The sequence below is a fragment of the Pituophis catenifer genome, unplaced genomic scaffold (assembly GCF_029215685.1).
Source record: "Pituophis catenifer annectens isolate HBS135680 unplaced genomic scaffold, rPitCat1.0.hap2 SCAF_2, whole genome shotgun sequence".
NCBI classification, from domain to species: Eukaryota; Metazoa; Chordata; class Lepidosauria; order Squamata; family Colubridae; genus Pituophis; species Pituophis catenifer.
This window is the reverse complement of record NW_027256882.1, coordinates 174,168,359-174,193,907: the sequence shown is the minus strand read 5'-3', so window position 1 is coordinate 174,193,907 and position 25,549 is coordinate 174,168,359. Positions and strand designations below refer to the sequence as shown.

Here is a 25,549-nt window from a genome sequence, read left to right as displayed (position 1 = left end):
CAGTGCTGTGAGGTTTTTAGAATGCTGGCATTCACCAGCATTTTCACCAGATTTGAGGTCCATTCCTCAAGCATACAGGAGGATTTCCCCTCTCCTGCATGGAAGGGGAAATCCCTCGGCTTGCTAGGGGAATGAACCTCAAATCCAATACCTGTTCTGCTTGCAACCTTCTCTGTCAGCTTCCCTGCTGACTTTCTGGACAAACAAGCACAGAACATTGCAAATGATAATTACATGATCGCAAAGCACTTAACAATCACTCATAAACGTAAATATGTTATCAAGTGTCTGAAATGGGATTATGTGACCGGAGGGGCAGAAACACAATATTTTACAACGTCTAGAAGTGCTTTACATTCTGATGCTGTGGTGACGATAAAGGGTTGTTAAATGACTGGCTGTAAGTCAAAGACTACCTAAACTGGATTATCCACTAGGAATATTGCCCTCATTTTTCTCTTCCATCTGCTTTACTGTAGTTTTACCCTGTTGCTATTTAATGCAACCTTCACCACGTGAGGCCCTCTGGATGTGAACTGGTTCCCAGAAAGGCCTAGCCAGTATGGTCAACCAGATTCTGAGAGTTAAATCCAACACATCTGGAAGGCAGCGGATTAGAAAGTCTGTTTTGTAGATAAGGGAAATCTCTTCTCTACTGGCTAGTGGGCAAGAAATAAGAAGATAACAAATACAAGTTATGTTTCTGGGCTTGTTGTGTACACAAACCACTGTGAGAATGTGCCCCTTCCCTCACTGCCAAGGGAGCTATCAAATGGTAAATATACCATCTGACAGGCATGGCAAAGGGCACTGCATTACTGTTTTGAGTCAAGCAAAAATGAAAATAATAATCTATTTGCACCTTACCTGACCACAGCTAGACCATTACGGAGTTCTCCAGACCACACTTTCTCCACGAGTTGCAAGACAGAACCAGCAGCAAGGCAGGCACAGCGGTAGAAATTCTTTGGCAGGAATTGAAAATCAGGTTAGCAAAGCCTACTACAGTATCAGGGTTTCTCCTGATGCAGAAGAACAGATGGAATCCCATTCAATTGCTTGTTTTTAGCTCCACCCCCACCCCCCCTCAGAAAAAGCAAAACAAAACAGGACATGGATAGATGTGTTCGTCTGGAGGTGCAAAGAAAAAAGAAATCCAAGAAGCCCCAAATCCAATAGCAAGTTATATTTAATAATGTATAATTAACTGTGGAAGAAATTATAGGATCTGAATAATTTATTGTTCTAGCTACTAAACTAAATTTTTTGATTCCAGAAATGGGTTTTCAATGCACTCCCTCCCCTCTTTAAGTAACGTCAGAGGAAAAATTATCTAGAATGGAGAACTTTATTTACAAGTATCAGAAAATATATAGCAATGGAGAAAAAAAATATAAGATATGGAAAATCTTACAATATCATTTATATTTCCCCCTGTTCTCAGATCTCTCTTCCCTAAACTGTGATGCCTTATTTCTGGAGAATTTCACCCCACGTGCTCATTTCTCCAAGAATCCTCCATAAGAAGATGCCAGAACATGACTGCAACACATTGTTCCATCAGATGTGCTGCTATGCAAAGTATTTATACAGTATAAATTCTACCCATTACCTTGGTTTTGCCTCTTGGATATTAGGCAAGTATATGTGTAACACAGCCTTAGAATGAGTGACATTCCCCAATTCAGCGCTGCTTGCAGTTCAGAAAAAAATCACTAGAACAGTGGTTCTCAACGTTCCTAATGCCGTGACCCATTAATACAGTTCCTCATGTTGTGGTGACCCCCAACCAGGGGTGGGTTCTAAACTTTTTTACTATCTGTTCTGTGGGTGTGGCTTATTTTGTGGGCGTGGCTTGGAGGTCATGTGACTGGGTGGGCGTGGGTAGCTGGTCATGTGACTGGGTGGCCATGGCTATGTGTATAGGGACTACTCAGAGGGCTGAAAAAAGTCATTTCTGACAGATCCTCGCACTTTTGACTGGTCCTCACACTTATGACCATCCTCACATTTATGCTCGTGCAGCATTCTTAACAACCATGTCACTCATTTCACAACTGCTTCTCTTCACCATGGTGATAAGATAGGGCAAAAAACATAAAATGTGAGGACAGTCGTAAATTCGAGGACTGGTCAAAAGTGCGAGGACCAGTCAAAAATAACTTTTTCAGCCCTCTGAGTAGTCCATGTGCACAAAAGGACTACCCAGAGGGCTGAAAAAAGTGATTTCTGACAGGTCCTCGACTTTTGACCGGTCTTCGCACTTATGACTGGTCATCATGCCCATTGTAGCATTCTTAACAACCGTGTCACTCATTTCACAACTGCTTCTCTTCACCATGGTGACAAGATAGGGCAAAAACGTAAAATGTGAGGACAGTCGTAAGTTCGAGGACTGGTCAAAAGTGCGAGGACCAGTCAAAAATAACTTTTTCAGCCCTCTGAGTATGAATAAATAGCAATAATTAGAAACACACATACAAACATACAATGTATTTTCTTTGAACAGAGTATTTGGCCGGTTCACAAATTTAAACAGTGTTTAGTCATTTCAATTAAATTTACAATTTCTATATTTTCTTTTTGCCATATTTATTCCTCATCTAGTTTTTAAAAAAATCAATATTACCCTTCATCCTCATCTCTAATCTTAATCAAATTCAATTTTTCCCTTCTATTCTATATTATACCCCTTCCCATTGTCATCTATTTTTATATCCATCCTCACATTGGTTAATTATGTAATTATGTAATACAGTTGTTTAATACAAATTCAACATTTTAATATAAATCAATTAGTTATAAAACTATCTTTTTTGTATATCAATCAATATGGACATGAATATTCCAATTATTTCCATGCAATCCAATTTCTTACAAATCAATTAATTATATTTACCAATAATAATAAACCAAATAATTTCCCCCATATATTCCTCCAAACCACAACTTAACCATTTCTGCTTTCAACACAATATACAATTAATAGTATCTCAATTATTACAATTCCCTAGTTAAATAGAGCTTTTTTTCTTTTGTGTTTTAAAATCTTGAACCTCCTCTTTTGCCCTAAATTTCCCATTGTTTGCAGTTTTGCACCTACCTTTTTTGGTGAGGAAAAAGAAAAAGAAATCTCTCTCTGCCTCATTTTGTCACGTTGCAGCAAAGACCCTGCTTTACTTTCAGTTTAGTTTTTTCAGCATAACTAGGGGGAAAAAAATCTGCTCCTCTCTTTGCAGCTAGCAACAGAGCCCTCCGCAAAACAGCTGAGAGCAAATCAGCTGAGAGTCCAGAGGCTGATTAAATCAACTTATGGTAATTAACCTATGCTGAAGCTGAAAGGGGCTGTTTTTTCTATTTTTGCAGGCACCGGTCTTCTCATTTGTTTTCTTTTAACACTGATCAGCTGTAGGACGGCCCTTTGAAGCCCCGCCGCAAGAATTTAAATGGTTTGTTTCCCTCTAGCCATCAGCTGGGACTCAGGAGGCAGCAATAGATTGGGAGTGGGCGGGGTAAGCGACCGGCGATCCAACAGAGGCAGAGGATGAGGGTGAGTGAAGACGTGGGGGGGGGTGGCGAGAGAGAGCTTTGGCGACCCCTGTGAACTCGCCGTTCGACCTCCAAAGGGGTCGCGACCCCCAGGTTGAGAACCGCTGCACTAGAAGTTTCCAAAGTGTATAGCCTGCCAACTCTGCACCAAGTATTAGTTACAAACGGTAGACATTTCTGCCTTTAAACATAATTCTGAAGATACTCACTGGATGCAGGTAAACAGAATCAAAGGTATCTGCCAGAGACCTTAACTCAGTCTCACTCATTGTTTCAGTCGATTTCATGAGGGTCAAGTATTCTTGACTGTTAAGAAAGAGATATTCACGTGTTCAGCTGCAGCTCAGTCACTGCCTCCCCACCCCTCAGCTCTGCCACAACTCCAAGATTTGCTTTCACCTGTGAGCCAAGAGGATCTCTTCCTCAGAAATTTCTCGGCCCTGCAAGGAAAGATAAGAATAAAGATATTTCATTCTCTACTGATTGCTTATCACATGTCCATTCCCTGACTTCTTCAAGGACCTCAGGACATGTTGTAGATGTCTAACTCATCTCTCTCCAAATATTGATTCTCTAAGCTGGGGTAGGAAACTTTTTGGTGGCTGGGGGCACCAAATGGTTTGAGGAGACATTATTAGATGGGCTGATGATTCAAATGTGGGCAACCACTGCCAGATCATTGCCTTTCCTATGGGTTTGGGGGTTTTTTTGGGGTGGGGGGGGGTGGGGAGATCAGGCTAAGGTTTTGCTAGATACTGAATTTAATTTATTTATTTAAAATGCCTTATCTGTTAGGGGAACCTGGTTATTTTTATGCTTCCCACCTCACAATAAAGAGAGAAATAAAGCTCAGAGAACTAAAAAAAAAAAAAAAAGTTGGGTAGAGCCACAGGTTGCCTACTTTATTCTAATTACTGCATCACTGCAATGTATCCTGAACCTGTCCACAAATTCTTGCTTGTTCTCATCTGCTCTCTCTCTTACCGTCACTGGGACACAACGTTCCAACAGTTCATACTGAAGTAATTTGTCCCGAATGGTCACCAGTCGCTCCGGGCACTCTGGGAAACTAGAAAAAAAAAAAAAGACGACAAAGGGCACATGTAGAGACAGATCAACAACTCATTAACCAAGAGGCAAATAATGGAGTTGAGATGGTTTGGAGAAGAAAGAAACAAAGGTGGCCTGGCATTCTTTCTCCAGAACCCATTCTTTATCTGGATAATTCAGGAATGCAGCAAAACAAGCAAGAAGGGAGAAGGAGAAGGAAGTGTGAACTATGGTTGTAGTGGGAGAATGGCAGAGGGCATTTAAACCACTGTAATAGGTATCATCATAACAGGTGGAGCAAAATTAAGGGCTGAGAACAGGAGGAAATAAAGTGGAAGGGAGACAGTAGGGCTACAAAAGTTAGTGCTAGGGAGCAGAGGTCACATTCGGGAAATCATCTGGGAATGCTTGTGAGAGCAAAGTCCTTTGAATCTGCATAATTGTGCAAAAGATGATAATTTACAGAGGATCTGGAAGTTCACACACAGTTTTTTAAGGGTTTTTAATTGTATCTGATTTAATTAGGCATTTTAACTTGCATTATGGATTGTGGTTTTATTGTTGTGAGCCGCCCTGAGTCCACTGGAGATAGGGCGACATATAAGCCTAATAAAATAAAATGAAATAAATAAAATAAATATATTAACAGGGCTGAATTTTCTACACTGAAAGAGTTTCTAGACCTTAGGTGAAGATGCACTGTTTTGGGAATGCCCTGAAGCCAAGTATATAGCTATTTCTCTATGACTTCTATGGATAAGACCTTCTACACACTTGGCTGAGAAGCTAGCTCTGCTCTTTTCACCCTTCTCTTCCACAAAACAACCAAAGAACTGTAGAATCGGGTTCATCTGCTGCTCATGGAGCACTTATACTAACACATTTTCCTTCAGAGGCAGTTCAGAGTTTCTGGGCGGTTTACTGGAGGCAACGTTCAACAATCCTAGCAGAAGAATCCTGACAATTCTGAAGGACAACATATTGGGAGAAACTACTCTGTAGAATTTCTGCGCTCTTGTCAAGCCCGACCACAGGCGTTGGATTTGTTAAAACCCCTGGAAAAACTCCCTCCTAAAAGTGACCTAGCTAGGCATATTTTCAAACTGTGGTCCAAACAACATGCAAAATCTGCTGTGTCCTTTGAGTCGAAAGAAGTTGTGTGTGTGTGCCTATTATAGCTGCTGTGAAGCAGGGACATTATTTATTTATTTAGAAAATTTATATTGCCGCCTACTTGCACATGGCAACTCAAGATGGTTTACAAGGACATAAAAACACAGTACAAAAATAAAAATAATAAAAAAGACAAACAATAAAATAATAAGCATTAGCTAAGCAATCCCAAGCAATACTGACAGACTCTTCATATATTGATAGTGCTGTCTTTTTTAGATTCTCCATGGAAATAGAATTTTGGAACTAGGCATGAAATCAAAAGATTAAAAAAAATCACTAAACAAAACTGAAATCACTAAGCCAAAACTGAAACCCAACCTCACTGAATGCAATAGGAATAATTCCTGCTCCATCTGCTGGGACTGGAAGCCACCTCATGCTTAGCCAACAACTCTCTATGCGCTATATGGCAGCTTTAACGTGCATCCTTCCAATCCTCGAGCAGACAGAAAAATATACCAGCATGATTTGGACTGTGCCAATTGCCAAGCAACAATCTGCATCAGTAATAAATCTGGTGAATAGTCCTGCCCTCAGAGTTTTATTGGAGGAGAATTTAAGGACAGTGATTGATGGATTTCCTGGCTATGTTTCCTCCCGCTCACCCGGCTGGTAGGAAAAAACACCACCAGTCTTCTTAAATGGGAACTGAGCCTGGGTGACTGTGGGCAATGGCTTGGGACAGAGGTTTTAATCGCCTTTCAAAATGTCCAACTCCCTGATGCATGTCACAGATGTGCCCACATCACTCAAGTGGTTTCTTAATATGGTCTGCTAGTCTTAACATATGCCCAAAGGTAGCCTCGTAGCATGAAAGAAGGATGTGAAGTGGAAGAAGGGAAGGAACCTATAAGATACCTTAAGAGAGCTCTCTACTTCATCCTCCTTCTCCCAAGCTTGTTAATCAGCTTGGTTTTTAAAATATATTTTTATCAGTTTTCTAGAAAGCCAGTAGATCTAATTTCAGACATAGATTGGGCAAGAGGTCATAGGTATAGTAGAGGAGCTGGAAGAGGCATATGGAAGCACATCCTTCCTTCTGCCTCACCCTGCACCTAAAAAGAGAAACTGACAGAATTCTTATTAATTTCATGCTATTTTCCAAATGTCCCATATCAGCTAAGTGCTGACAATGCTGACAGGAAATAGTTGCAAACTGAGAAGTATCTTAAAAATTCACATGTCACTGGAGTAGGTAACTGGTACCTCCTATCCAAAGTAATAAAAGCAATAAGAAGTTTTTGTCAGCAGAAGTATTGAGAAACCTGTAATGTACTCATGAGGCTCAAAATCAGACACACAGCTGGTAGCCAAGCTCACTTCTCTGATTTTAAAATCAACCTTGCATGCAGAACACATTAGCTCTATTTTTTTTTAAAACAGGTTTGCTGGTCTTTCAAAAGACCAATAAAATATATTTTTTGTTTTTAAAAGAAAAATCTGTCGTTCTTCCAGAAGAACACTAGCCTTATGTTGATGCATCATGAAGCATCGGTCAAACATGAAGAATGCTAAATGTGGCGACAAAAGAGAGCTAGTTCTCAGCCTCTGATCACATCACCTCAAACACAGAAAATGAGGCAATGAAGAAACATGTATGGTAACATTTGTGTTCAGAGAGAAAGAAAAACACTACTTTAAAATCAGAACAGCTAAATATGAATGAGAGCTATCTCCACAGGTGACCAAGATAAGCATCTTTGTGTTGAAATTAGGAACGTAAGGATGAGTCCTCTCTTGTATGCCCCGAAGCAGACTTTTTAGAAATATTTCTAAAGTTTGTCAAAGTCAGTTCTTCCTAAGCTGATGCTCTACAAATATTACTAACTCTCATCATCCCCTTCACTACGTGGTGATAGCTGACTAGGAAATGATGGAAGTTGTCCAATACATCTGGGGGCAGTTTGAAAAGGGCTGTTATAGGGCTTGTAAACGTAGACCACAAATTCACTGATATTATGAGGAGAGAGGAAGAATGATTTACAGCTGTACAGACTGGAAATGAAGAGTCAACTGTTATTGCAAATACAGAAGTGCTGATGCAGTGTTCTCACAAATTTAGAACATCTATATATGGAAAGGAACTTTTAAAAGGTTATTAACTCCTTTCCTATTTTAGTGAAAATAGCCATTTTCTAGAAGCAGGGAAATTCTTTTCATTTATACTTTGGGCCTATTCATACTTGCAAAGGACAAAATAAAACCTGACGCAGTATATTATTTAAAAAATCATTAATATAATCCCTTTTTTTGTTGAATTTGCAAAATGACTCTAATATTATCAGAATGGAATAGACATCACTTTCACATATTTTAAGATTTTAACATTTTAAATATCAGCTCTTTGAGATAGTCCAGATAGGAAGCCAATGCCATGAGTATTAACATTACCTTTATTGCAAAAAATAAGTGTGAAAGCACATTTCTCTCTCCTCACCTTTACAGTCAAAGAAACTAGAGAGAATCTCTTTGGACACTTATTATGTCCCCATTTCTTCTGTGGGCTTATCTGGCCTTTCCCCTGGCTTCGGTTCTTCCTTCTCCCGTCTTTCAAGGACATTCCCACAGACCATTACATCAATCGATATTAAATTTATGGATGTTTTCAATGTGACCGGTTGTAAGCCACAAATAATCATTCAAATACGCAGCAAATTGTGACTGATTGATCTCTCCTGTTGCCCATCTAGAGTGAGTCTCTTCTGCTTCACGGTCCCCATAATACTATTAAATTAGAAAGGGCAAAATGGATAGGATCTCTATAGGAAAGTTAGATTCTGAGTCTACTTAAGTATATATAATCCTGTTCTAGATGAAAGCAGATAAGATCCAATACGAACTTATTATGAAGTGAATTTGTTTGTGTTCACTGGGGCTCCCTTTCACATAACAGGCATTAGGATTCCAGTCAGCATTACCCAATGGCATTTCTTTCTCCAAATTTAAGGATGATTGCATTTAACAAAGAAGAATATTATTTTAAGATGGAAACTTCACAATGAACAAGGATCAAGGGTTTAGGGCTGCTATTTAGGGCTGGAGATGAATCCAATGAGGAATCAAGGAAGAAATAAAAGGATTATGGTCATCATATCCAGGGAATTACACTGAGATTACATGGAAAAGTGAGCCAAGTGGGTGGAATAAACACACACACCACAGAATTACAGGCAGCACAAAGGGAAATAAGAACAGAATTATATATTTACCCACATCCAAACCAAGGTTACTCTTCCTCCCTCTGCCAGGAAAAAAAATCAGTGGTTTGGAATGATGAAACATATTCACTTCAGACTTTAATACTGCTTTCAATTGATTACAAAAGGGAAAAGCAGTTCAGCAGGGACATAGACTATTACATCCTCACATTTCCTGCCATGTGATTTTACACAAGAACCTTTCTTCCATCCTATTTTCTTATAAAATCCAGAGTATTCATCATCATAAGGCAGGTCAATATTACAAAATGAGTGAACACAGACACAATCAAAACTGAGAACACGCTTTCTGGAAGTGCATTCACATACTGGCATATTGAGACCAGGATTGCCATCATTAAGGAATGCAGTCTTAAAGCTTTTACTACTTTACTGTGCTTTACTTCCCCAAGATATGCAAGTCATTAATTGGAAAGAGACAGAAGTCTCAGGTAAGCAGCAAGAGTGTTCAGCAAGGGAGTGGGGAAAATTGGGGATGGCCTAGGACAGCTAGCAAGAAGCTGTGCATGGATTGGGCGGGACTGGAGCAGATTGGTGCAGGAGAGTGAAAACATGAGAATGACTTACCTGAGTAACCTCTCACTTTCCCCTCTGGCTTTCCCACTTATTTTGTGAAAAGCCAGCAGGGAAGGTTGCAAATGGCGATATGACTGCAGTTCCCTAATTGCAAATAAGACACCTGAGTGCCCAAGTTTGCAATCACATGACTGTGGGGATTCTGCAATATCTGGAGTTTCAAGGATTGGCTGTACATCCATTTTTTTCAATGCCATCACAACTTTGAACAGTTGCTCAATGAACTGAAATAAGCCAAGGACTACCTGGACAGTATTTTGATCAGATACCCAATGGTGTTTCCAAGACAGAATATTGAGAGTGGGGGGGATCTACAATCATTTGCAACATTTGAAAGGATTCATTAACCATTCTAATCCAATTCTCTGATCCTGAGAAATCTATCTCCTATCCATATCTTTTTATTTAGAAGAGAGTTCCACTGCCTTCATGGATATTTCAAGTAAGCACCGTACGGCAGAAATCACCAACTCTGGAAGTTTGTAGGCATCTTTCAATATCCCAAGGCAATCACAAAATGAATTCAGCAACGTAAGAATAAATGAGATATTGGTTTTAGCAAGGGAAGTCCCACCCCTCATTCCAATGACTAGAGAAAAGTATCTCCATGCTCTAAATGGAGGGAATCCTCCCTTTACAAAAAGATCCTTGAGGGAGGAATTCTGCAACCACTTTTCACCACTGTTATTGGTTTTTATTTTTCAAAGCAAATAAAATAATGCTCCCTTCAGTACAAGAGTCATAGGAAGGTACTATAGTTACAAACACTATGTTGGTGTCAGCCTTTGAGGTAAACCAGGTGTGAGGAAAATCAGTTTTTAGTTGAATGGAATGGGCTAGATCAAATTGATAAATAGAGATACAAGGATTTTGACTTTGAACCACAGCCTGTTATCTTATTCAAACAATTCCCATTGATTTGTTCTTAAAGTACCAATGGGAGATGTTTTCCTTTTGGTATCTGGCATTCCCAAACTGCCTCATCTTGATTTATGGGAGATGCTTTCCTCTCTTGTTTCATTGCTTTATTCCTCTCTCCTCTTGTTTTATTGCTTTGTTCCTCCTTTTTGCTTTACTGAAAGTAAACAGGCACAGGAAGTAACCTGCAATCCATTAATTATGAATATGCATGATTATTTTATCTGTGGCTTATGCATTAAATTCTCTCTCCTTTCTGAGATGTATAAATATAAGTGGGCTCCTTTGTCGGCTGGCATCTTTCTCAAAATCCTTTAGAGGGAGTGCCACCAAAACAAACCATGCAGTGACCCTTGTATTTGCTTTGGGTTTTGTGTTGAAATCCATACAAGTTAGGAGTTAGCTGCCATAAAATTATTGAAACTTTACTTTGTTGTTACAGGATATTATAATAGAATCCTGAAATCCTGACAGTTTCCCTCTCTTTTTCCTCTTATACTAAAGACAGTCAAGATGGGACAATCTGGCATTTTTTCCTCAACCCCTCCTGTTTTTCCAGGCTAAGATGCCTTCATAATGGCTATCACGTACCTCTTCAAGATCAACTTCATATTCCTCTACTTCATATTCTTCTTGCTATATTAGGATAGCTAAGGCAGTGGTTCCCAATCATTTCCTTCACATTTAGCAATATATCATAACTGATTTTTTTTTCTAAGTCATCATGTAAATCAAGAATCAGAAAGACACTACCACAGTGCATGGGCAAAGGCCCCATTCCATAAATACAATCAAAATTACTTCACTTAAAATTTATGTTTTAAAATGGCTAAATTTCATGGCACTTTGATTTTCCCACTGGATATTATACAATAATTTTGGTGAAAATATCATTTTCCCCCCCAAGGCTTTGAGTGAGATTTCAAAATCTCACAAGATATTAGCCACTATAATATACATTTTTATTTTGGCATGTACTGCATGGGTTACCCGCAGTAACTTGGCAGAAGTTGAAGGGAAGTACTATGACTTGAAAGGTAATGGTAGAAGTGAGGCTGACTCTGCAAAGTGAGTTTTTAGGCATGTCTACACGTACTACACATTATATTAGGTTTTCTGAAAAAAACAGAATAGAACAGAAAAACTAGGACTAAATGTATGATTCAGAGAAACTACGAGGGTTGGAGGCAGTGATTAAAACTAGGACAATATTTGGTCCCTGACTGGTCATTTGGTAAGGATTACATATCATACAACAGGTTCGGATAAATCTACACCAAGGGAGACAACTTGATATTCTGATTTTGGACTATAGTTCCATTGGTTATGCTGGTTAAGGCAGATGGGACAGGAACTCTGAAACTTATAGAAGGCATCAGGTGCCTGGCCCTACCTTGCTTGCAGGAAGCAGGAAGATTAACTTGGCTTTTCCTCATTAAATGAGACAGTTTTATTCACACAACCAATGCATTTTCTTTTATTTAAATACATCCCAAGCAATTACCCAGTACAATTGATCAAAAATAAAACAAAAGCTCCAAATCCATGATTACTGAAATGAGGTTCTACATTAGAGAAAGTATGTATTTGCACCTTAGAAGAATTTATGAAAATCACCAGCAAATCAGAGTCAAGTTCACTTCCATCCTAACTGTATTGATTAAGAGAGCTCTGTTAAACTGAGTGCTGAAGAAACAGACAAATGTAGGTTCTTGTTCACAGCACTTACTTGCTATCTGCCTGGAGGAAATTCTGAAGCAAGATAGAAAGGTAAAATCCTTTTCATTTCATTTAACTTTTCAGCATGTGGGATTCTAAAGCCCATTGTTTCTGAATATGGCCATCCTGTGTGGTTCCTTGTTGAGCTACCAATCCTTCATTAATTTGTCTATTAATACTTGTTTAAAAGCAGCCGGCTGCACTTCAAGAAGATTCTTGATGAAATATTATTTGTTAGGCAAGCAATTCATTTTATTTGTAATCTCTGGGATAGATACCGTTGAGATTTTCATCTACCCCACACCAAGGACTTACAAATTGAAATACCTACTTTTCTTTAAAAAACTTTCACTGGATGAAAAATGGAAAGGCAGATAAAGTCTTTTAGGATTAAGCACATGTAAAACTGAAATTAAGAGACTGTAATCTTGAAAAAAAAATCCTGAAAATTAAAAGACCTATAAATTAAAGCAATACAGCTCAGCTATTATACTTAAGGCTCAAAACCCCATCCTTTCACCCTAGATACCTTTCATCCCACGGGCAGCAAAATTCTGTCATTCGATTATCCCAAATCAGTCCAGTTCCTAAGGGAGCAGCACATTCTGAAGTAAGATCCTATTTAAGAAAGAACAACACAAAAAAGTGGTGCATGCAGGAAAAACATACTAATCCTAACCCTCCCCAATAAGGACATACCTTAATACTCACTCCCTCTCATTCTTGCTCACAGGAGCAAAATTAGATATGATATAATATCCTCTATTAGCTCTTCCTAACCTGACACTCTTCAAATATGTTGGACTAAATGCTACTGGTAGATGGGGCAATAGTTTAACAGTTTACATTTTCTGCTAGAGAAAAGTTCCCTGAGGATGGGCTCCAGCCTGAGTCCAAAAATTTGGAAGAGTAAACTCTGGTCATAGTGACCGAGCCAACTGGATCTTGCAACATTATCCTGGGACACATATATTTGCCTTCATTCACAATAGTTTAAATTCAATAAATTAAGGGAAAAGAGAATGTGCAAAACGACAATAGATGTGCAGAAGAGAATAAATTATTATTATGGATGATTGCACAACCAGCCAGAGGTTTAGATTGGATTTGGCATTTTTATCCACCTATTGTACAGGTGTCAAACTCGATCATGTCACGTGACATATTGTGATTTTTTTTTTGCCTTTGCAGAGCCGGGGTGCGCGTGCCCTGCGCGTGACGCATCCGGCCTGTAGGCCACCAGTTTGACAGGACTGACCTATTGAGTCTGTCTCAAAGACATGAGATAGGTAGATGTTATTGCTTCATGGTGTTAAAGGTATCATTGCAGGATGAAGCAGAAATGAGGTTATCAAGAGTGGCACTTTTAAATAGTTTAGGATCTTTTTTTTTTTTTATTTGATTTATATGCCGCCCTTCTCCGAAGACTCAGGGCGGCTTACAATGCGTTAAGCAATAGCCTTCATACTTTTGTATATTTATACAAAGTCAGCTTATTGCCCCCACAATCTGGGTCCTCATTTTACCTACCTTAGAAAGGATGGAAGGCTGAGTCAACCTTGAGCCTGGTGAGATTTGAACTTGCAGTAATTGCAGGCAGCTGATGTTAATAACAGTGCTTTAGTCTGCTGCGCTACCAGGGCTCAGTTTTGTAACTGAGTTGCTGAGAGAGAGGAAAGTACTACTTAAGTTCTGTTAAGATGAATGGCTAGGACTTAAAAGAAGCTAGGACTTTAGTCCTGCAAGAAGACTTGCATCTTCCAGTTCTCTCCCAAAACCGAATGAAGAATTCATAGCTGCTTTTTCAGCCCAGAACTTGGGAATTGAAGGGATCTACCTACCAGTCGCTGCAGGCCCAAAAGCAGTTCCTCAGCATCTTTGTTCATCTTTTTTGCCCGTCCTTTCCGCTTGGCCTCTGGAAGCCCTCCCTTCTTGTTAGCCTTTTTCTAGGGAAACCAAGAGGACATTATTTTGATACACCGACCAGCAACAGAAGTAGCAAAGCTCTCCTCTCTTCCATGGGACAGAAAGGGAAGCTCAGCTAACCATACTCCCAGTGAATTATTGATTCCCACAGTCTCCATCACAACAACAGGTTTACTTTACCAATGGAGCCTGAATGTCCAAAGCAGGCACAGATATGGGATCCAATACTGAGGCATTTCCCAAATCAGAAGCCATTGAGATATTGCCTCCTTCAATCCTATGGAAGAAAACCAAACACACATTACAGAAAGTTCCATAACAGATGCTAGAGCATGGCTGTCAAACTTGTGGCCCGCAGGCCAGATGAATCACACACTGGCCACGCCCACACCCTGTTTAGTGAAGGGGGGGAAAGTCCCGATATGAAATGTGGCGCCATCATGACGATGCAAGTTTGACACCCCTGTGCTAGAGCATTCAATTCTAAAATCACCCTATGTCTAAATATCTTGTTCTTTGAAATAATCACCAAGAAAGTAGTTGCTTATGCAGGGAAAATCTTAGCTGTCATTTGGTGATTTCTCTTGATCTATAAAGTCCTTGTCAGTTGGTATCTAGTTATCTCTAGGGTTATCTACTCCAGTTGGAAATGTTTAACAAATAATGCCATCAAGGAAGTAGTTTCTTGCTTCTAGTAATAAAGAGCTGCTGAAGCTAAACAGTGCTGCTTTTCAATAGCAATGCTGATTCTCAGGAACAGTGGGAATTAGATTAGTCCTCTCCTTAAATTCATTTCCAAAAAATGAAAACAAACACAAAACTGATTCTTTTGCAGAGTATTCACAACTTAGACCTAACTGTTTATAGGTGGCTTAACATGCCAGTGTGTACTTTGCCTATCATATCTATTTTTGATGTTTTGTTTGATTTTAGATATTTATAGTTTAGATTCACTGGAGATATTTCAGATACCTACATGTGTCATATAAACTTTCAAGAATTTTCTTTGATTTAATGGAATATAAATGTATTAAATTAATCAAGGGGGATTCACTCTTTGTGCTAAGCCATAACACAATTCACTCATTTTAAGCGTAGCATGTTGTATGAATCCAGCCACTGTGGTTTATAAACTATTGTCTACTATGGCTTATTGTTATCTGTGCAAAACAGTTCTGGTTTTTTTAATACACTGTAATTAACAAAATTATGATTGGTGAACCCAGCAATACACAAACTCCTGTGTAGGCTTATCAGTTAAAATGCAAACTGTGCCCCAATATCTATGGAAACAAATAGGGCTCCAAAGAACAAGGTATCAAGAAGAAAGATACACTCAGTGGTGGGATTCAGCCAGTTCGCACCACTTCGGGAGAATCGGCTGTTAACTTTCTGAGCAGTTTGGTGAACTGGTTGTTGGAAGAAATCATTAGGGCAGAGAACCGGTTGTTAAATTATTTGAACCCCACCACTGGATACATTGTTTTGTAAATCAAAACAAAATTAGAGCTATATTTTATCTTCCACACAAATGGAACAGCAGCAGAAAGGGGTTCAAATGTGCTTAAAATAACAAAGACAGAAACTGTCCTATTTCTACCCAAACATCCAGCTATGATCAGAACCAAACAATGGCCTTTCTTTCTCCCATTGGCAGCATCATCATCATTCTCTCATTGCTATTTTGCCTTGGAGCCATCAGCTTTCATTTTGACAGAACTTTTTCTCCAGCCATCAGTATAGGGAGACTGCAATTCCACAGGCTTACCTACCTGGCTGTCAAACTTGGGATGACCTGAGTGGGATTTACTTCGGAGTAAACCTGGGAGCCCCGTCAGAAGATCTTTACAGATACACCCCCTGTGCCCCCAACACCTTCTCGGACCCTTCTGATGCCCAGGTCTTGTTTGCAGAAGGCATGGCAAAGAACGAACGCCCCCCCCCCCATTTAGAAACGGGTGCGGTGACGCCACGCTTTGAAACCCCCCCTCGCCTGTCCGCGTTACCAAGGTGACAAGGACCACACCCACCCTCCCTCCAAACCTGCAACTGAAGGACCACTTCCCCACCCTTGGAAGGCAGGACGGCTCGGAAGGACGCGGTTCCCCGCTGCCCCCTCGATTGCGGGCTGGGGCGACCTGCTCAAGACCAGATAGCTGGAGCCAAAGACAACCAGGACCTTGCGGGATCGTCCGCAAAAAAAAAGAGGGGTTGAAGGATGGCAGGACTCCAAGGGGGCGGGGCGATCACCACGCTCCTCATGATCAACTTGCATGCCCCCCCCCCTCCAATGTCTCCAACTCACCTGGGGCTAAGATGACCGGCCACGCCCTTCCCACGTTCTGAGCCCGGTCTGTCTTTCTCTCTTTCTCTCTCTCTCTTCCAGGGCGCCGCCTGATGCTGTCACCTCGGCGCCACTCCCCCTCCGCGAGGGAAACCGTTCGTCGCCCTCGGCAGAAACTGGGCGAGACTATTCTGTTCGCGGCGGGTGGGTGGGTGAACCAACTGGCGCGAAACGTTGGGCGGGGCCGCTGGAGAGCGGTCTCTCTGCGAGGATCGCAGGAGGGGATTAGGCGAATCCACTTGTCTTTGGGGCGGGGGTAGAGAACGGGTTAAAGGAGGCGGAGGCGTATAGGCTTCTACATTAGCGTCCCTTTTTCTTTGTTTTCCTCAATGTGTGTCGCTCTTCCTTCATTCCGGCTCGATTATGATTTAGGGTTTAATTGAGAAGCTATGAAATATTTCTAACCACAGCCTTCCGGAGGGTTCACCCTGGCTGCTCAATTTTTGGCCGTGGGCACACGCACTTGGACTGCTCTGAACATGTGCTCAAGTTGTGACATTAGGAATTGCCCTGAGAAGCTGTCAGATAGGAAAATTAGCAGCCCCGAAAAAGTAAAAATGAAAAATGAAAGTTAAAAGAAAAGATGAATGAAAAATGATGGAAATGACTGTACATGTAAATGTGTTTATGAAAAATAAAAATAAAAACTTTATAAATAATTAAAAAAAATTAAAAAATAAAAGGAAAATTAGGGCTGGAGGTGGAATGCAACTATTGAGCATCCCTTTGCTGCAGGGCAAGCTATTATACAGGCAACAATGCCACACTCAGTCGCCCTGAAGATTTTAAATAGTTGGGTAATGAAATATCTGCAACCCAACCAACCAAACTCAGCAAGTAGCAAGGACTCCACAGTTCAACCCTGAGCTACAGATATTCTCTTTAATATTTCCTGTACTGTAACTACCCACATTTTCCACACAGACTGCGGCTTCAGTGATTAGACTCCCCCATCCACCTCCCTTGATTATTTGCCCAATAAAACATAAAACATTAAAATAATTCAGCCCAGTTTCTGGTTAGATTAGTTTTATTATAGTATAAGTGTTAATGGACAAAACTCAGATGAATTAGACAAGCATTAATGAAACGTGGGCTGTATAAATGGTTTGTACAGCACTCCAAGACTTCTTGGACATTGGCTTTCCTGCCAGCTTGCATCATTGGGCTACTTCTAATTTACATTGGTATTAGAAGTTATGAAATTGTACTGTTAGAAGGTAAAAGCTTCCATGATGCGTTCTAGCCAGATCACACACTAATCTTGGCCATGCCTGGCCCTAGGAAATCCCAGGCCACAAAACAAAGAACAACTTGAACCTTTCAGTCAAGTTTCACACTGTATGAAACTAATAAGAATTTGGCAGACATCTCAATCAAAACCATTAGAAAGCCCATTCAGACACAAAGAATCAATTTGTATAGGTTGCAGTATAATGATTTATTGAAGGCTTTACACAAGAATCTGGTCAACTAACGGTCAGCAGTAAAATGGTGCTACATAAGGGTTCACAGGATGGGGGGGAGAACTTGGATTTCTTGTGGCAATCCAAGGACTCTAAACCAATGACATGTTTAACTCTGCCCCCCAGCTCTGCTTGCTCTTCTACATCCACTCTGGATATGGACATCCTTTACACACAAAGAGGATAAAATTGGCTACAGATTGCAAATCCATTCAGATAAATATCAGGTATCACACCGTATTAATAAACAAAAGATCCCTTCTCTCCCTTCCTTCTGATTGCTACAGTCACAATGCTAATTAAGCAGGAAGGCAATTGATATGGTAAATGAGTGGGGGGGAAAAGCTCAACAGTGTACCTAAGCAACAAATACCTGTTTTGGGGCATCTAGCTTATTGCAATTCCCAATAATTCCTAGAGGGCAGGCTCTATTCCCTGGGAGGAGCAAAGGGATTTGCTTTTCCTATAAAGATAAGCATCTCAAATCTGTGACTGTAGCCTATAGAGCTGCACTGCACTTTATATTGCCAAAATAAACTCAGCCTCTGTCCTAGTTTCCAACCCAGAATTTTTATTCTAAAAGTAGAAAGATATATCTTTTTTCAAGGAAAGGAGAGCCCATGTCATTCCTTTTCCTCACCTTCAAAGTATCTGCAAATGGTACAGAAGTGAAATACTTTACTTGGGAGTAATATGCTGGCGTTTGGAAAAGTGTTGGTGTGAATGAACACAGACAAGTGATACAGACTGCTATATACTATTCTGGAAGGAGGGGAGGTGACAAGAATGGACCTGGGTTGTGATAGCTGATTGTGAGCAGGTCTCACATGTTTTAAAAATAAGGCAGACCTGTGAATTGGGCGGTAGGCTGAGAGAACAGGTGAGAAGGCCAAATTGCAGTGAAGAATATCAAAGGCAATCAGCTTATCTTCTCATCTTCCATCAGATCAGAACTGATATATATCATAGAATCATAAAATTGGAAGATAAGGTTATCTTTGGAGGGACTCCAAGATGATGAGCATTGTATAAACACTGTGGTGTTGAAATAAAACAATGTGCGATGTAAGTTTTACAGCAATGTTATAATGGAAAAAGTCAAGATAGCAGCTGCAATCAAAGCCCTGCCCCTATTTACTGTACATGGGTTGTGCCCTTTCCCACATAGGTCATGCATGCACATTTCTTTAAAAGAGGCAAGACTTTGATCTTTCATCTGCTTCTTCTTTGTTTTACCATGCACCGCATTTCCATGATGCTGCTGGAGTTGGAAGGGACATTAGTATGTTGCCCTCAGTTGTATAAAATAAAAGCATGAAAAAAAACCTAATAATAAATATCTTCTGCTGAAAATATGCCCCCAAAACCTCTCCTCAAAAGACTTATTCCCAGCCCCAGATCATCTAGATTGCTGACTTTTACATCTGTTTTTCAGTTTCTTTCATTCCTTCTCAGAACTTGACAGGCCATTTAAGGTGGGTCCAACTACTGGATGCAACAGAAAAATTACTTCCCCTAATATGTATATTTCTATTGATACAGCCAAAATTTTGCAAGCCATATCATACTAATGACTCTTACTCAATTGTAATTAGCTATAGTTCCAGAATCCAAGATACAATTATCCTGTATCTATACATGGCAGGTCTTCCTAAAGGAAGACCTTTCATGTGTATTTTTATTATTATTTTCAGCTAGCCTATTATTATCATTATTTTTTCTACCTTCCAAGACAGTGAATGGTGTTGGAAAAAATACTCCTAAGAATACTGTGGGTAGGCAAGAAAATAATCAAAGGGTCATTGAAGAAATCAAATTCTGAAGAAATCAGAATTTTTAACTCGAGATACAAATGACCAGGCTCAAATTATCAAATAATTATGGATAAATTATTTGGATACATTATACAAAGACCTTGCCTTTTGGAGAAGGCTTTGATGCTGGGAAAGGTAGAAAGACTGATGACCAGCAGCAAGGTGGATGGACTCAGGTACAGCAGCAATGGCTGCATCAGTGGAAAACATGAAGGAAAAAATCTTGTCACTAAGAGTCAACACTGACTTGATAGCACATAATCAGAACAGCAAATCTGAAACTTTGAAGAACTATAATCTCTTAAAGTGATACATACAAATTTGTCCAACTCTCACGTATAAATAACTTATTTTTTTATTTGTTTACTGGAGTTTACAGGTAGTCTTCCTGTAGCAGTCATATTTGGGACCAGCAACTCTGCCATTAAATGAAACAGGGGTGGACTGCTGGGGGTTCTCGGGGGTTCAGGAGAACCTCTAGCTAAGATTCTGTGCAGTTCAGAGAACCCCCAAAACCCACTCCTAGCTGGCCCCGCCTACCCCACCTCGCCCCGCCCAGGAGTTCCCACGCAGCCCGTTTTGGATGCAGGTAAATGCAGGGCGCATGCAGAGGCTTGGGGAGGGTGAAAAACGGGCCTACCCAAAGTTTGGGAAGGGCCTCCGGAGCCTGGGGAGGGCAAAAACAACCCCCCTCGTGGTGCAGGAGGCCAACTAGGCCACGCCCACCATGGCCACGCTCACCATACCCAGCAACCAGGCAGAGAACCCCTTGCTAAAATTTTTGAAGCCCACCCTGATCATGTGACTTATGTAAGGTGACCAGACGTCCCGCTTTTGGCGGGACAGTCCCGATTTTTAGCAATTTGTCCCGTGTCCCGCTGCGTTTCAAAAAAGTCCTGATTTTTCATTCTGCCTCCTGAGTCCCGCTGCCTCTTGAGCCCCAGCTGATGGCTAGAAGAAAAAAAAACTGTTTAAACTCTTGCCCGGGGCTTCAAAGGGCTGCCCTACAGGCAATCAATGTAAGCTGCAGAAACGAAACCGAAACCAGGATCTTTGGTGCAACGTGACAAAATGAGGCAGAGAGAGATTTATTTTTATTTTTATTTTTACTCCCCAAAAAAGGTAGGTGAAAAACTGCAAACAATGGGAAATTTAGGAGGAGACTTCAAGATTTTAAAACACAAAAGAAAAAAAAGCTGTATTTAACTAGGGAATTGTAATAATTGAGATACTATTAATTGTATATTGTGTTGAAAGCAGAAATGGTTAAGTTGTGGTTCAGAGAAATATATGGGGGAAATTATTTGGTTTATTATTATTGGTAAATATAATTAATTGATTTGTAAGAAATTGGATTACATGGAAATAATTGGAATATTCATGTTCATATTGATTAATATACAAAAAAGATAGTTTTATAACTAATTGATTTATATTAAAATGTTGAATTTGTATTAAACAACTGTATTACATAATTACATAATTAACCAATGTGAGGATGGATATAAAAATAGATGACAATGGGAAGGGGTATAATATAGAATAGAAGGGAAAAATTGAATTTGATTAAGATTAGAGATGAGGATAAAGGGTAATATTGTTTTTTTTTAAAAATAGATGAGGAATAAATATGGCAAAAAGGAAATATAGAAATTGTAAATTTAATTGAAATGACTAAACGCTGTTTAAATTTGTGAACCAGCCAAATATTCTGTTCAAAGAAAATACATTGTATGTTTGTATATGTGTTTCTAATTATTGCTATTTATTCATATTTGTTCTCTTTTATTCTTTAAAGTTTAACAATTCATTCTTTATCTTAATATCTTTATATTTGCTTGGGGTTGGCTTTCTTCCCTTTCATCTTTTTTATTGTACAGCGATCGTTCTCCTCAAACCTACCACCTCTCTCTTTTCTTTCCTTCTTACTTTCTCTTCCCCCCACCCTCTTTTTCTCCTCCCTACTTCCTCTTCCTTTCTCCTTCTCCTCCTCTCTTCCTCCCTCTCTTACCCTCACTCCTATTCTAATTTCCATTCCTTCATCCCTCTCTATTGCTGTATCCTTTAATGCATATGGACTACTCAGAGGGCTGAAAAAGTTATTTTTGACTGGTCCTCACACTTTTGACCAGTCCTCGAACTTATGACTGTCCTCACATTTTACATTTTTGCCCTATCTTGTCATCATGGTGAAGAGAAGCAGTTGTGAAATGAGTGACATGGTTGTTAAGAATGCTGCATGGGCATAAATGTGAGGATGGTCATAAGTGTGAGGACCACTCAAAAGTGCGAGGACCTGTCAGAAATGACTTTTTTCAGCCCTCTGGTTAGTCCTTTTGTGCATATGGACTACTTGGAGGGCTGAAAAAGTTATTTTTGACTGGTCCTCACACTTTTGACCAGTCCTCGAACTTATGACTGTCCTCACATTTTACGTTTTTGCCCTATCTTGTCACCATGGTGAAGAGAAGCAGTTGTGAAATGAGTGACATGGTTGTTAAGAATGCTGCACGGGCATAAATGTGAGGATGGTCATAAGTGTGAGGACCACTCAAAAGTGCGAGGACCTGTCAGAAATGACTTTTTTCAGCCCTCTGGTTAGTCCTTTTGTGCATATGGACTACTTGGAGGGCTGAAAAAGTTATTTTTGACTGGTCCTCACACTTTTGACCAGTCCTCGAACTTATGACTGTCCTCACATTTTACGTTTTTGCCCTATCTTGTCACCATGGTGAAGAGAAGCAGTTGTGAAATGAGTGACATGGTTGTTAAGAATGCTGCACGGGCATAAATGTGAGGATGGTCATAAGTGTGAGGACCAGTCAAAAGTGTGAGGACCTGTCAGAAATGACTTTTCAGCCCTCTGAGTAGTCCCTATACACATAGCCATGGCCACCCGGTCACATGACCACCTAGCCACGCCCACCCAGTCACATGGCCTCCAAGCCACGCCCACACAATAAGCCACGCCCACAATGGTGTCCTTCTTACCAATGTTAAAATCTGTTCACCTTACCCTATACACATAGCCATGGCCACCCGGTCACATGACCAGCTAGCCACGCCCACCCAGTCACATGACCAGCTAGCCACGCCCACAAAATCAGCCACGCCCACAATGTCCCTCTTTACCAATGTTAAAATCTGGTCACCTTAGACTTATGGTATCGCTTTCCATTCAATCATTAAGCAAGCTACCATAGGTCATTAAGGGGGACATCATGTAATGACAACCTGCTTCTCTATTGACTCTGCTTGTTGGAAGCCAGTTGTGAATCATGCAAATAGTGATCATATGACTGTGGAATGCTATAGTTGTCATAAATATGTGCCATTTTCAAAATACCTAAATGTTAATTGTGACTGGGGGATGCTGTGATGGCCACAAGTGAGAAGACTGGTAATAAAGTTATTTTTTCAGCAACCTCGTAACTTTGAATAGTCATTAAACAAGGCAGTTGTTAAGTGAGGTCTACCTGTATTTGCCATTCCAGTCACTCCCAACTCTGAACAGTTTATATGGATATGGATATTAAAGTTGGGCAAGACATACCACCCATATATTAATTACAGATTAATCTATCTGTCTCAAGTTGCCTTCTGAGGGCTTATGAAGGCAAAATAAAGCCCAGAATGAATTCTTCCAATCCTTCTGCCCCCACATAGCATTGTTACAAGGACAGCCCAAAGCTTGCACAGATAATGCAGGGACCAAGGCCCAGGTTAAATTTTGATAATGCTCCCATTTAACCAAGCAAGCCTGAGTAATATTTTTTTTATGTGACGCCCACCTCCAACTCCTGGTGGTCCCAACCCAGAATTTGAGAGTCTCTGATTTAGAGTGCTATATTGGTTACCCCATCCAGTTATTGTGGAATTGCTTATATAATTCTTCAAGTATATTTTTACGATCTTACCAGTCTTTAGGAAAAGTAGCAGGAATTCTTAGCACTTTTATTTGCCCAACTATTTTATTGTTATCCCTAACAATAAACTGTTTATTCTAGATGGACTGATCAAGTGATGACAAAAACACTGGGTTTTTTAAAAAAATCCTGCTAATTAGGTAAATATGGACTAGTAACACTGAATCATTATAATTAGGACTTTCAAATGTCAACCTGAGCCAATATATCTGTTTCTAGCATTTTTTTAACCATCACTCTATATTTTACAGTAATTCACAATTGTGCCTATAGAAAGACAGTTCATATATGCAAAAAGAGAAAAAGAAAGAAAAGAAATGAGATATGCAATCTGGCCCAAAATGCTTCCAAAACAAAGGCACCTCATAGCCAATTATAAAATGTAAAATATAGAAAGGAAAACCTCAATAAGATAAAATTTTCTTCAGAATGAAGATTTCTACTTCTTTCTTCTCAACTTCTTCCTTAGCTTCTCCTTAGGAATTAGAAGGCAAGTGGATTCAATACAGTTATCTCAATGCTGAGGGTGGCTGTGGCTATTATGGTAAATTTGGCTGAAGCTAACAAAATTTATTTGTTCATTCTTTTAGGGCTTACTAACATTTGCAGATTTCTTCATGAAGGAAAGAATGTAAGATTATAAAGGAATGAAAAAGCAAGAATGATAGTTTTTTGATGATTCACGATAGGAGTTTACTCCCAGGATTTTTGTCTCTTCATTCATAATCATATGCACTGGCAATATGAAGCATCTACTCCCACACAGAGATGCAATTGTTTTAGAAATTGTGGAGAATGATGGCTCATCTTCTCAACCAGCAAAGAGGCTATTAAATGTTCCCCCATGGGAGCTGCACATATCCCCCACATTTCCACATTAGAAGAACATTTAAGATGCACCATTTTTGCTGGGCATATAACTTTTAATTAAATTTCCATGCATGCTATTTTATATTGTTGTTATTTTGCTAACAGTGTTAACCTGGAGTACTTACTTGAGGAAAAAAAGCAAGAGAATTAATTAATTAATTTAGTTAATTAATTCATTTGCTTTCTTGCTCAAATAAGTAGTCCAGGTTAACAATGTTAGCAAAATAACAAAAATTTAATTAATTAATTAATTAAGAGATCATTTCTCCAAAGCAAGAATCAAATAGATTTATCAGAAGTAGATATTAAAAAAATCAGGCATTGTCTCTGGCCTGTTGGAATACTTGGAATCTCTTTTACTGTTTTTCATGGTCTTGAGCTTTAGTATTGCTTTAACTGCTGATAGCACTACCTGAAACATGGTTGTGCTACTTGGATGATGAGAACTGAAGTTAATATATCAACAGTGCATGTCATTGCGTACTGTCCTGTATGCATTTTGTTGTTCAGTTTGTGAACTAGCTATTGGTAGTGCTTGAGTTGACAGAGAATTTATGGTAATGACTATGGGGAAAGTGGAAAAAATCTAAGTGTTCAGAGCTGCCTTTGGGCACAGGTCTGGCAGTGTATCATTATCATCATTATCATCATCATCATCATCATCATCATCATCATCATCATTTTCTAATCATTACTATTTTTCCTATTATGTATTAATACACTTCCTTCTGGAGGAACTCAGAGTGGTTGTATAAAACAAAAACTAAAAACAATGTTTAGTATTCTTAAAAGACTTTCCAAACCCAACATTAAAACAAGGTTCATTTAAGAACCACAAGTTGATACAGGTGCCAAGTATTTACAGTGTCCATGTCAGAATTGGACCCAACTCTGATTAGCAGGTAAGATCATGAATTTGTGCTCTCAAATCTTTTGGCTTCTCCAGCTAATTAACTTCCTTTGGTTAGAAGGATGTGCCTTAGTAAGGCAGTATAAC

The 25,549-nt window shown here is 39.6% G+C and overlaps 1 protein-coding gene across 1 annotated transcript in view; it reads right to left on the bottom strand.

Annotated features, from left to right (window-relative positions):
- Nucleotides 1-16,185, bottom strand: part of HDAC6 (histone deacetylase 6) — a 38,366-nt gene extending 22,181 nt beyond the window's left edge. The window contains exons 1-8 of the mRNA XM_070938100.1: nucleotides 16,176-16,185; nucleotides 14,313-14,409; nucleotides 14,048-14,152; nucleotides 12,736-12,824; nucleotides 4,534-4,618; nucleotides 3,949-3,989; nucleotides 3,759-3,855; nucleotides 868-965 (exon numbers count right to left, since the gene is read on the bottom strand). Coding sequence (XP_070794201.1) covers nucleotides 868-965; nucleotides 3,759-3,855; nucleotides 3,949-3,989; nucleotides 4,534-4,618; nucleotides 12,736-12,824; nucleotides 14,048-14,152; nucleotides 14,313-14,387 — 590 coding nt within the window. The 5' untranslated portion in view covers nucleotides 14,388-14,409; nucleotides 16,176-16,185. The remainder of the gene's footprint in view (nucleotides 1-867; nucleotides 966-3,758; nucleotides 3,856-3,948; nucleotides 3,990-4,533; nucleotides 4,619-12,735; nucleotides 12,825-14,047; nucleotides 14,153-14,312; nucleotides 14,410-16,175) is intronic.
- Between the last annotated feature and the right edge of the window lie 9,364 nt (nucleotides 16,186-25,549).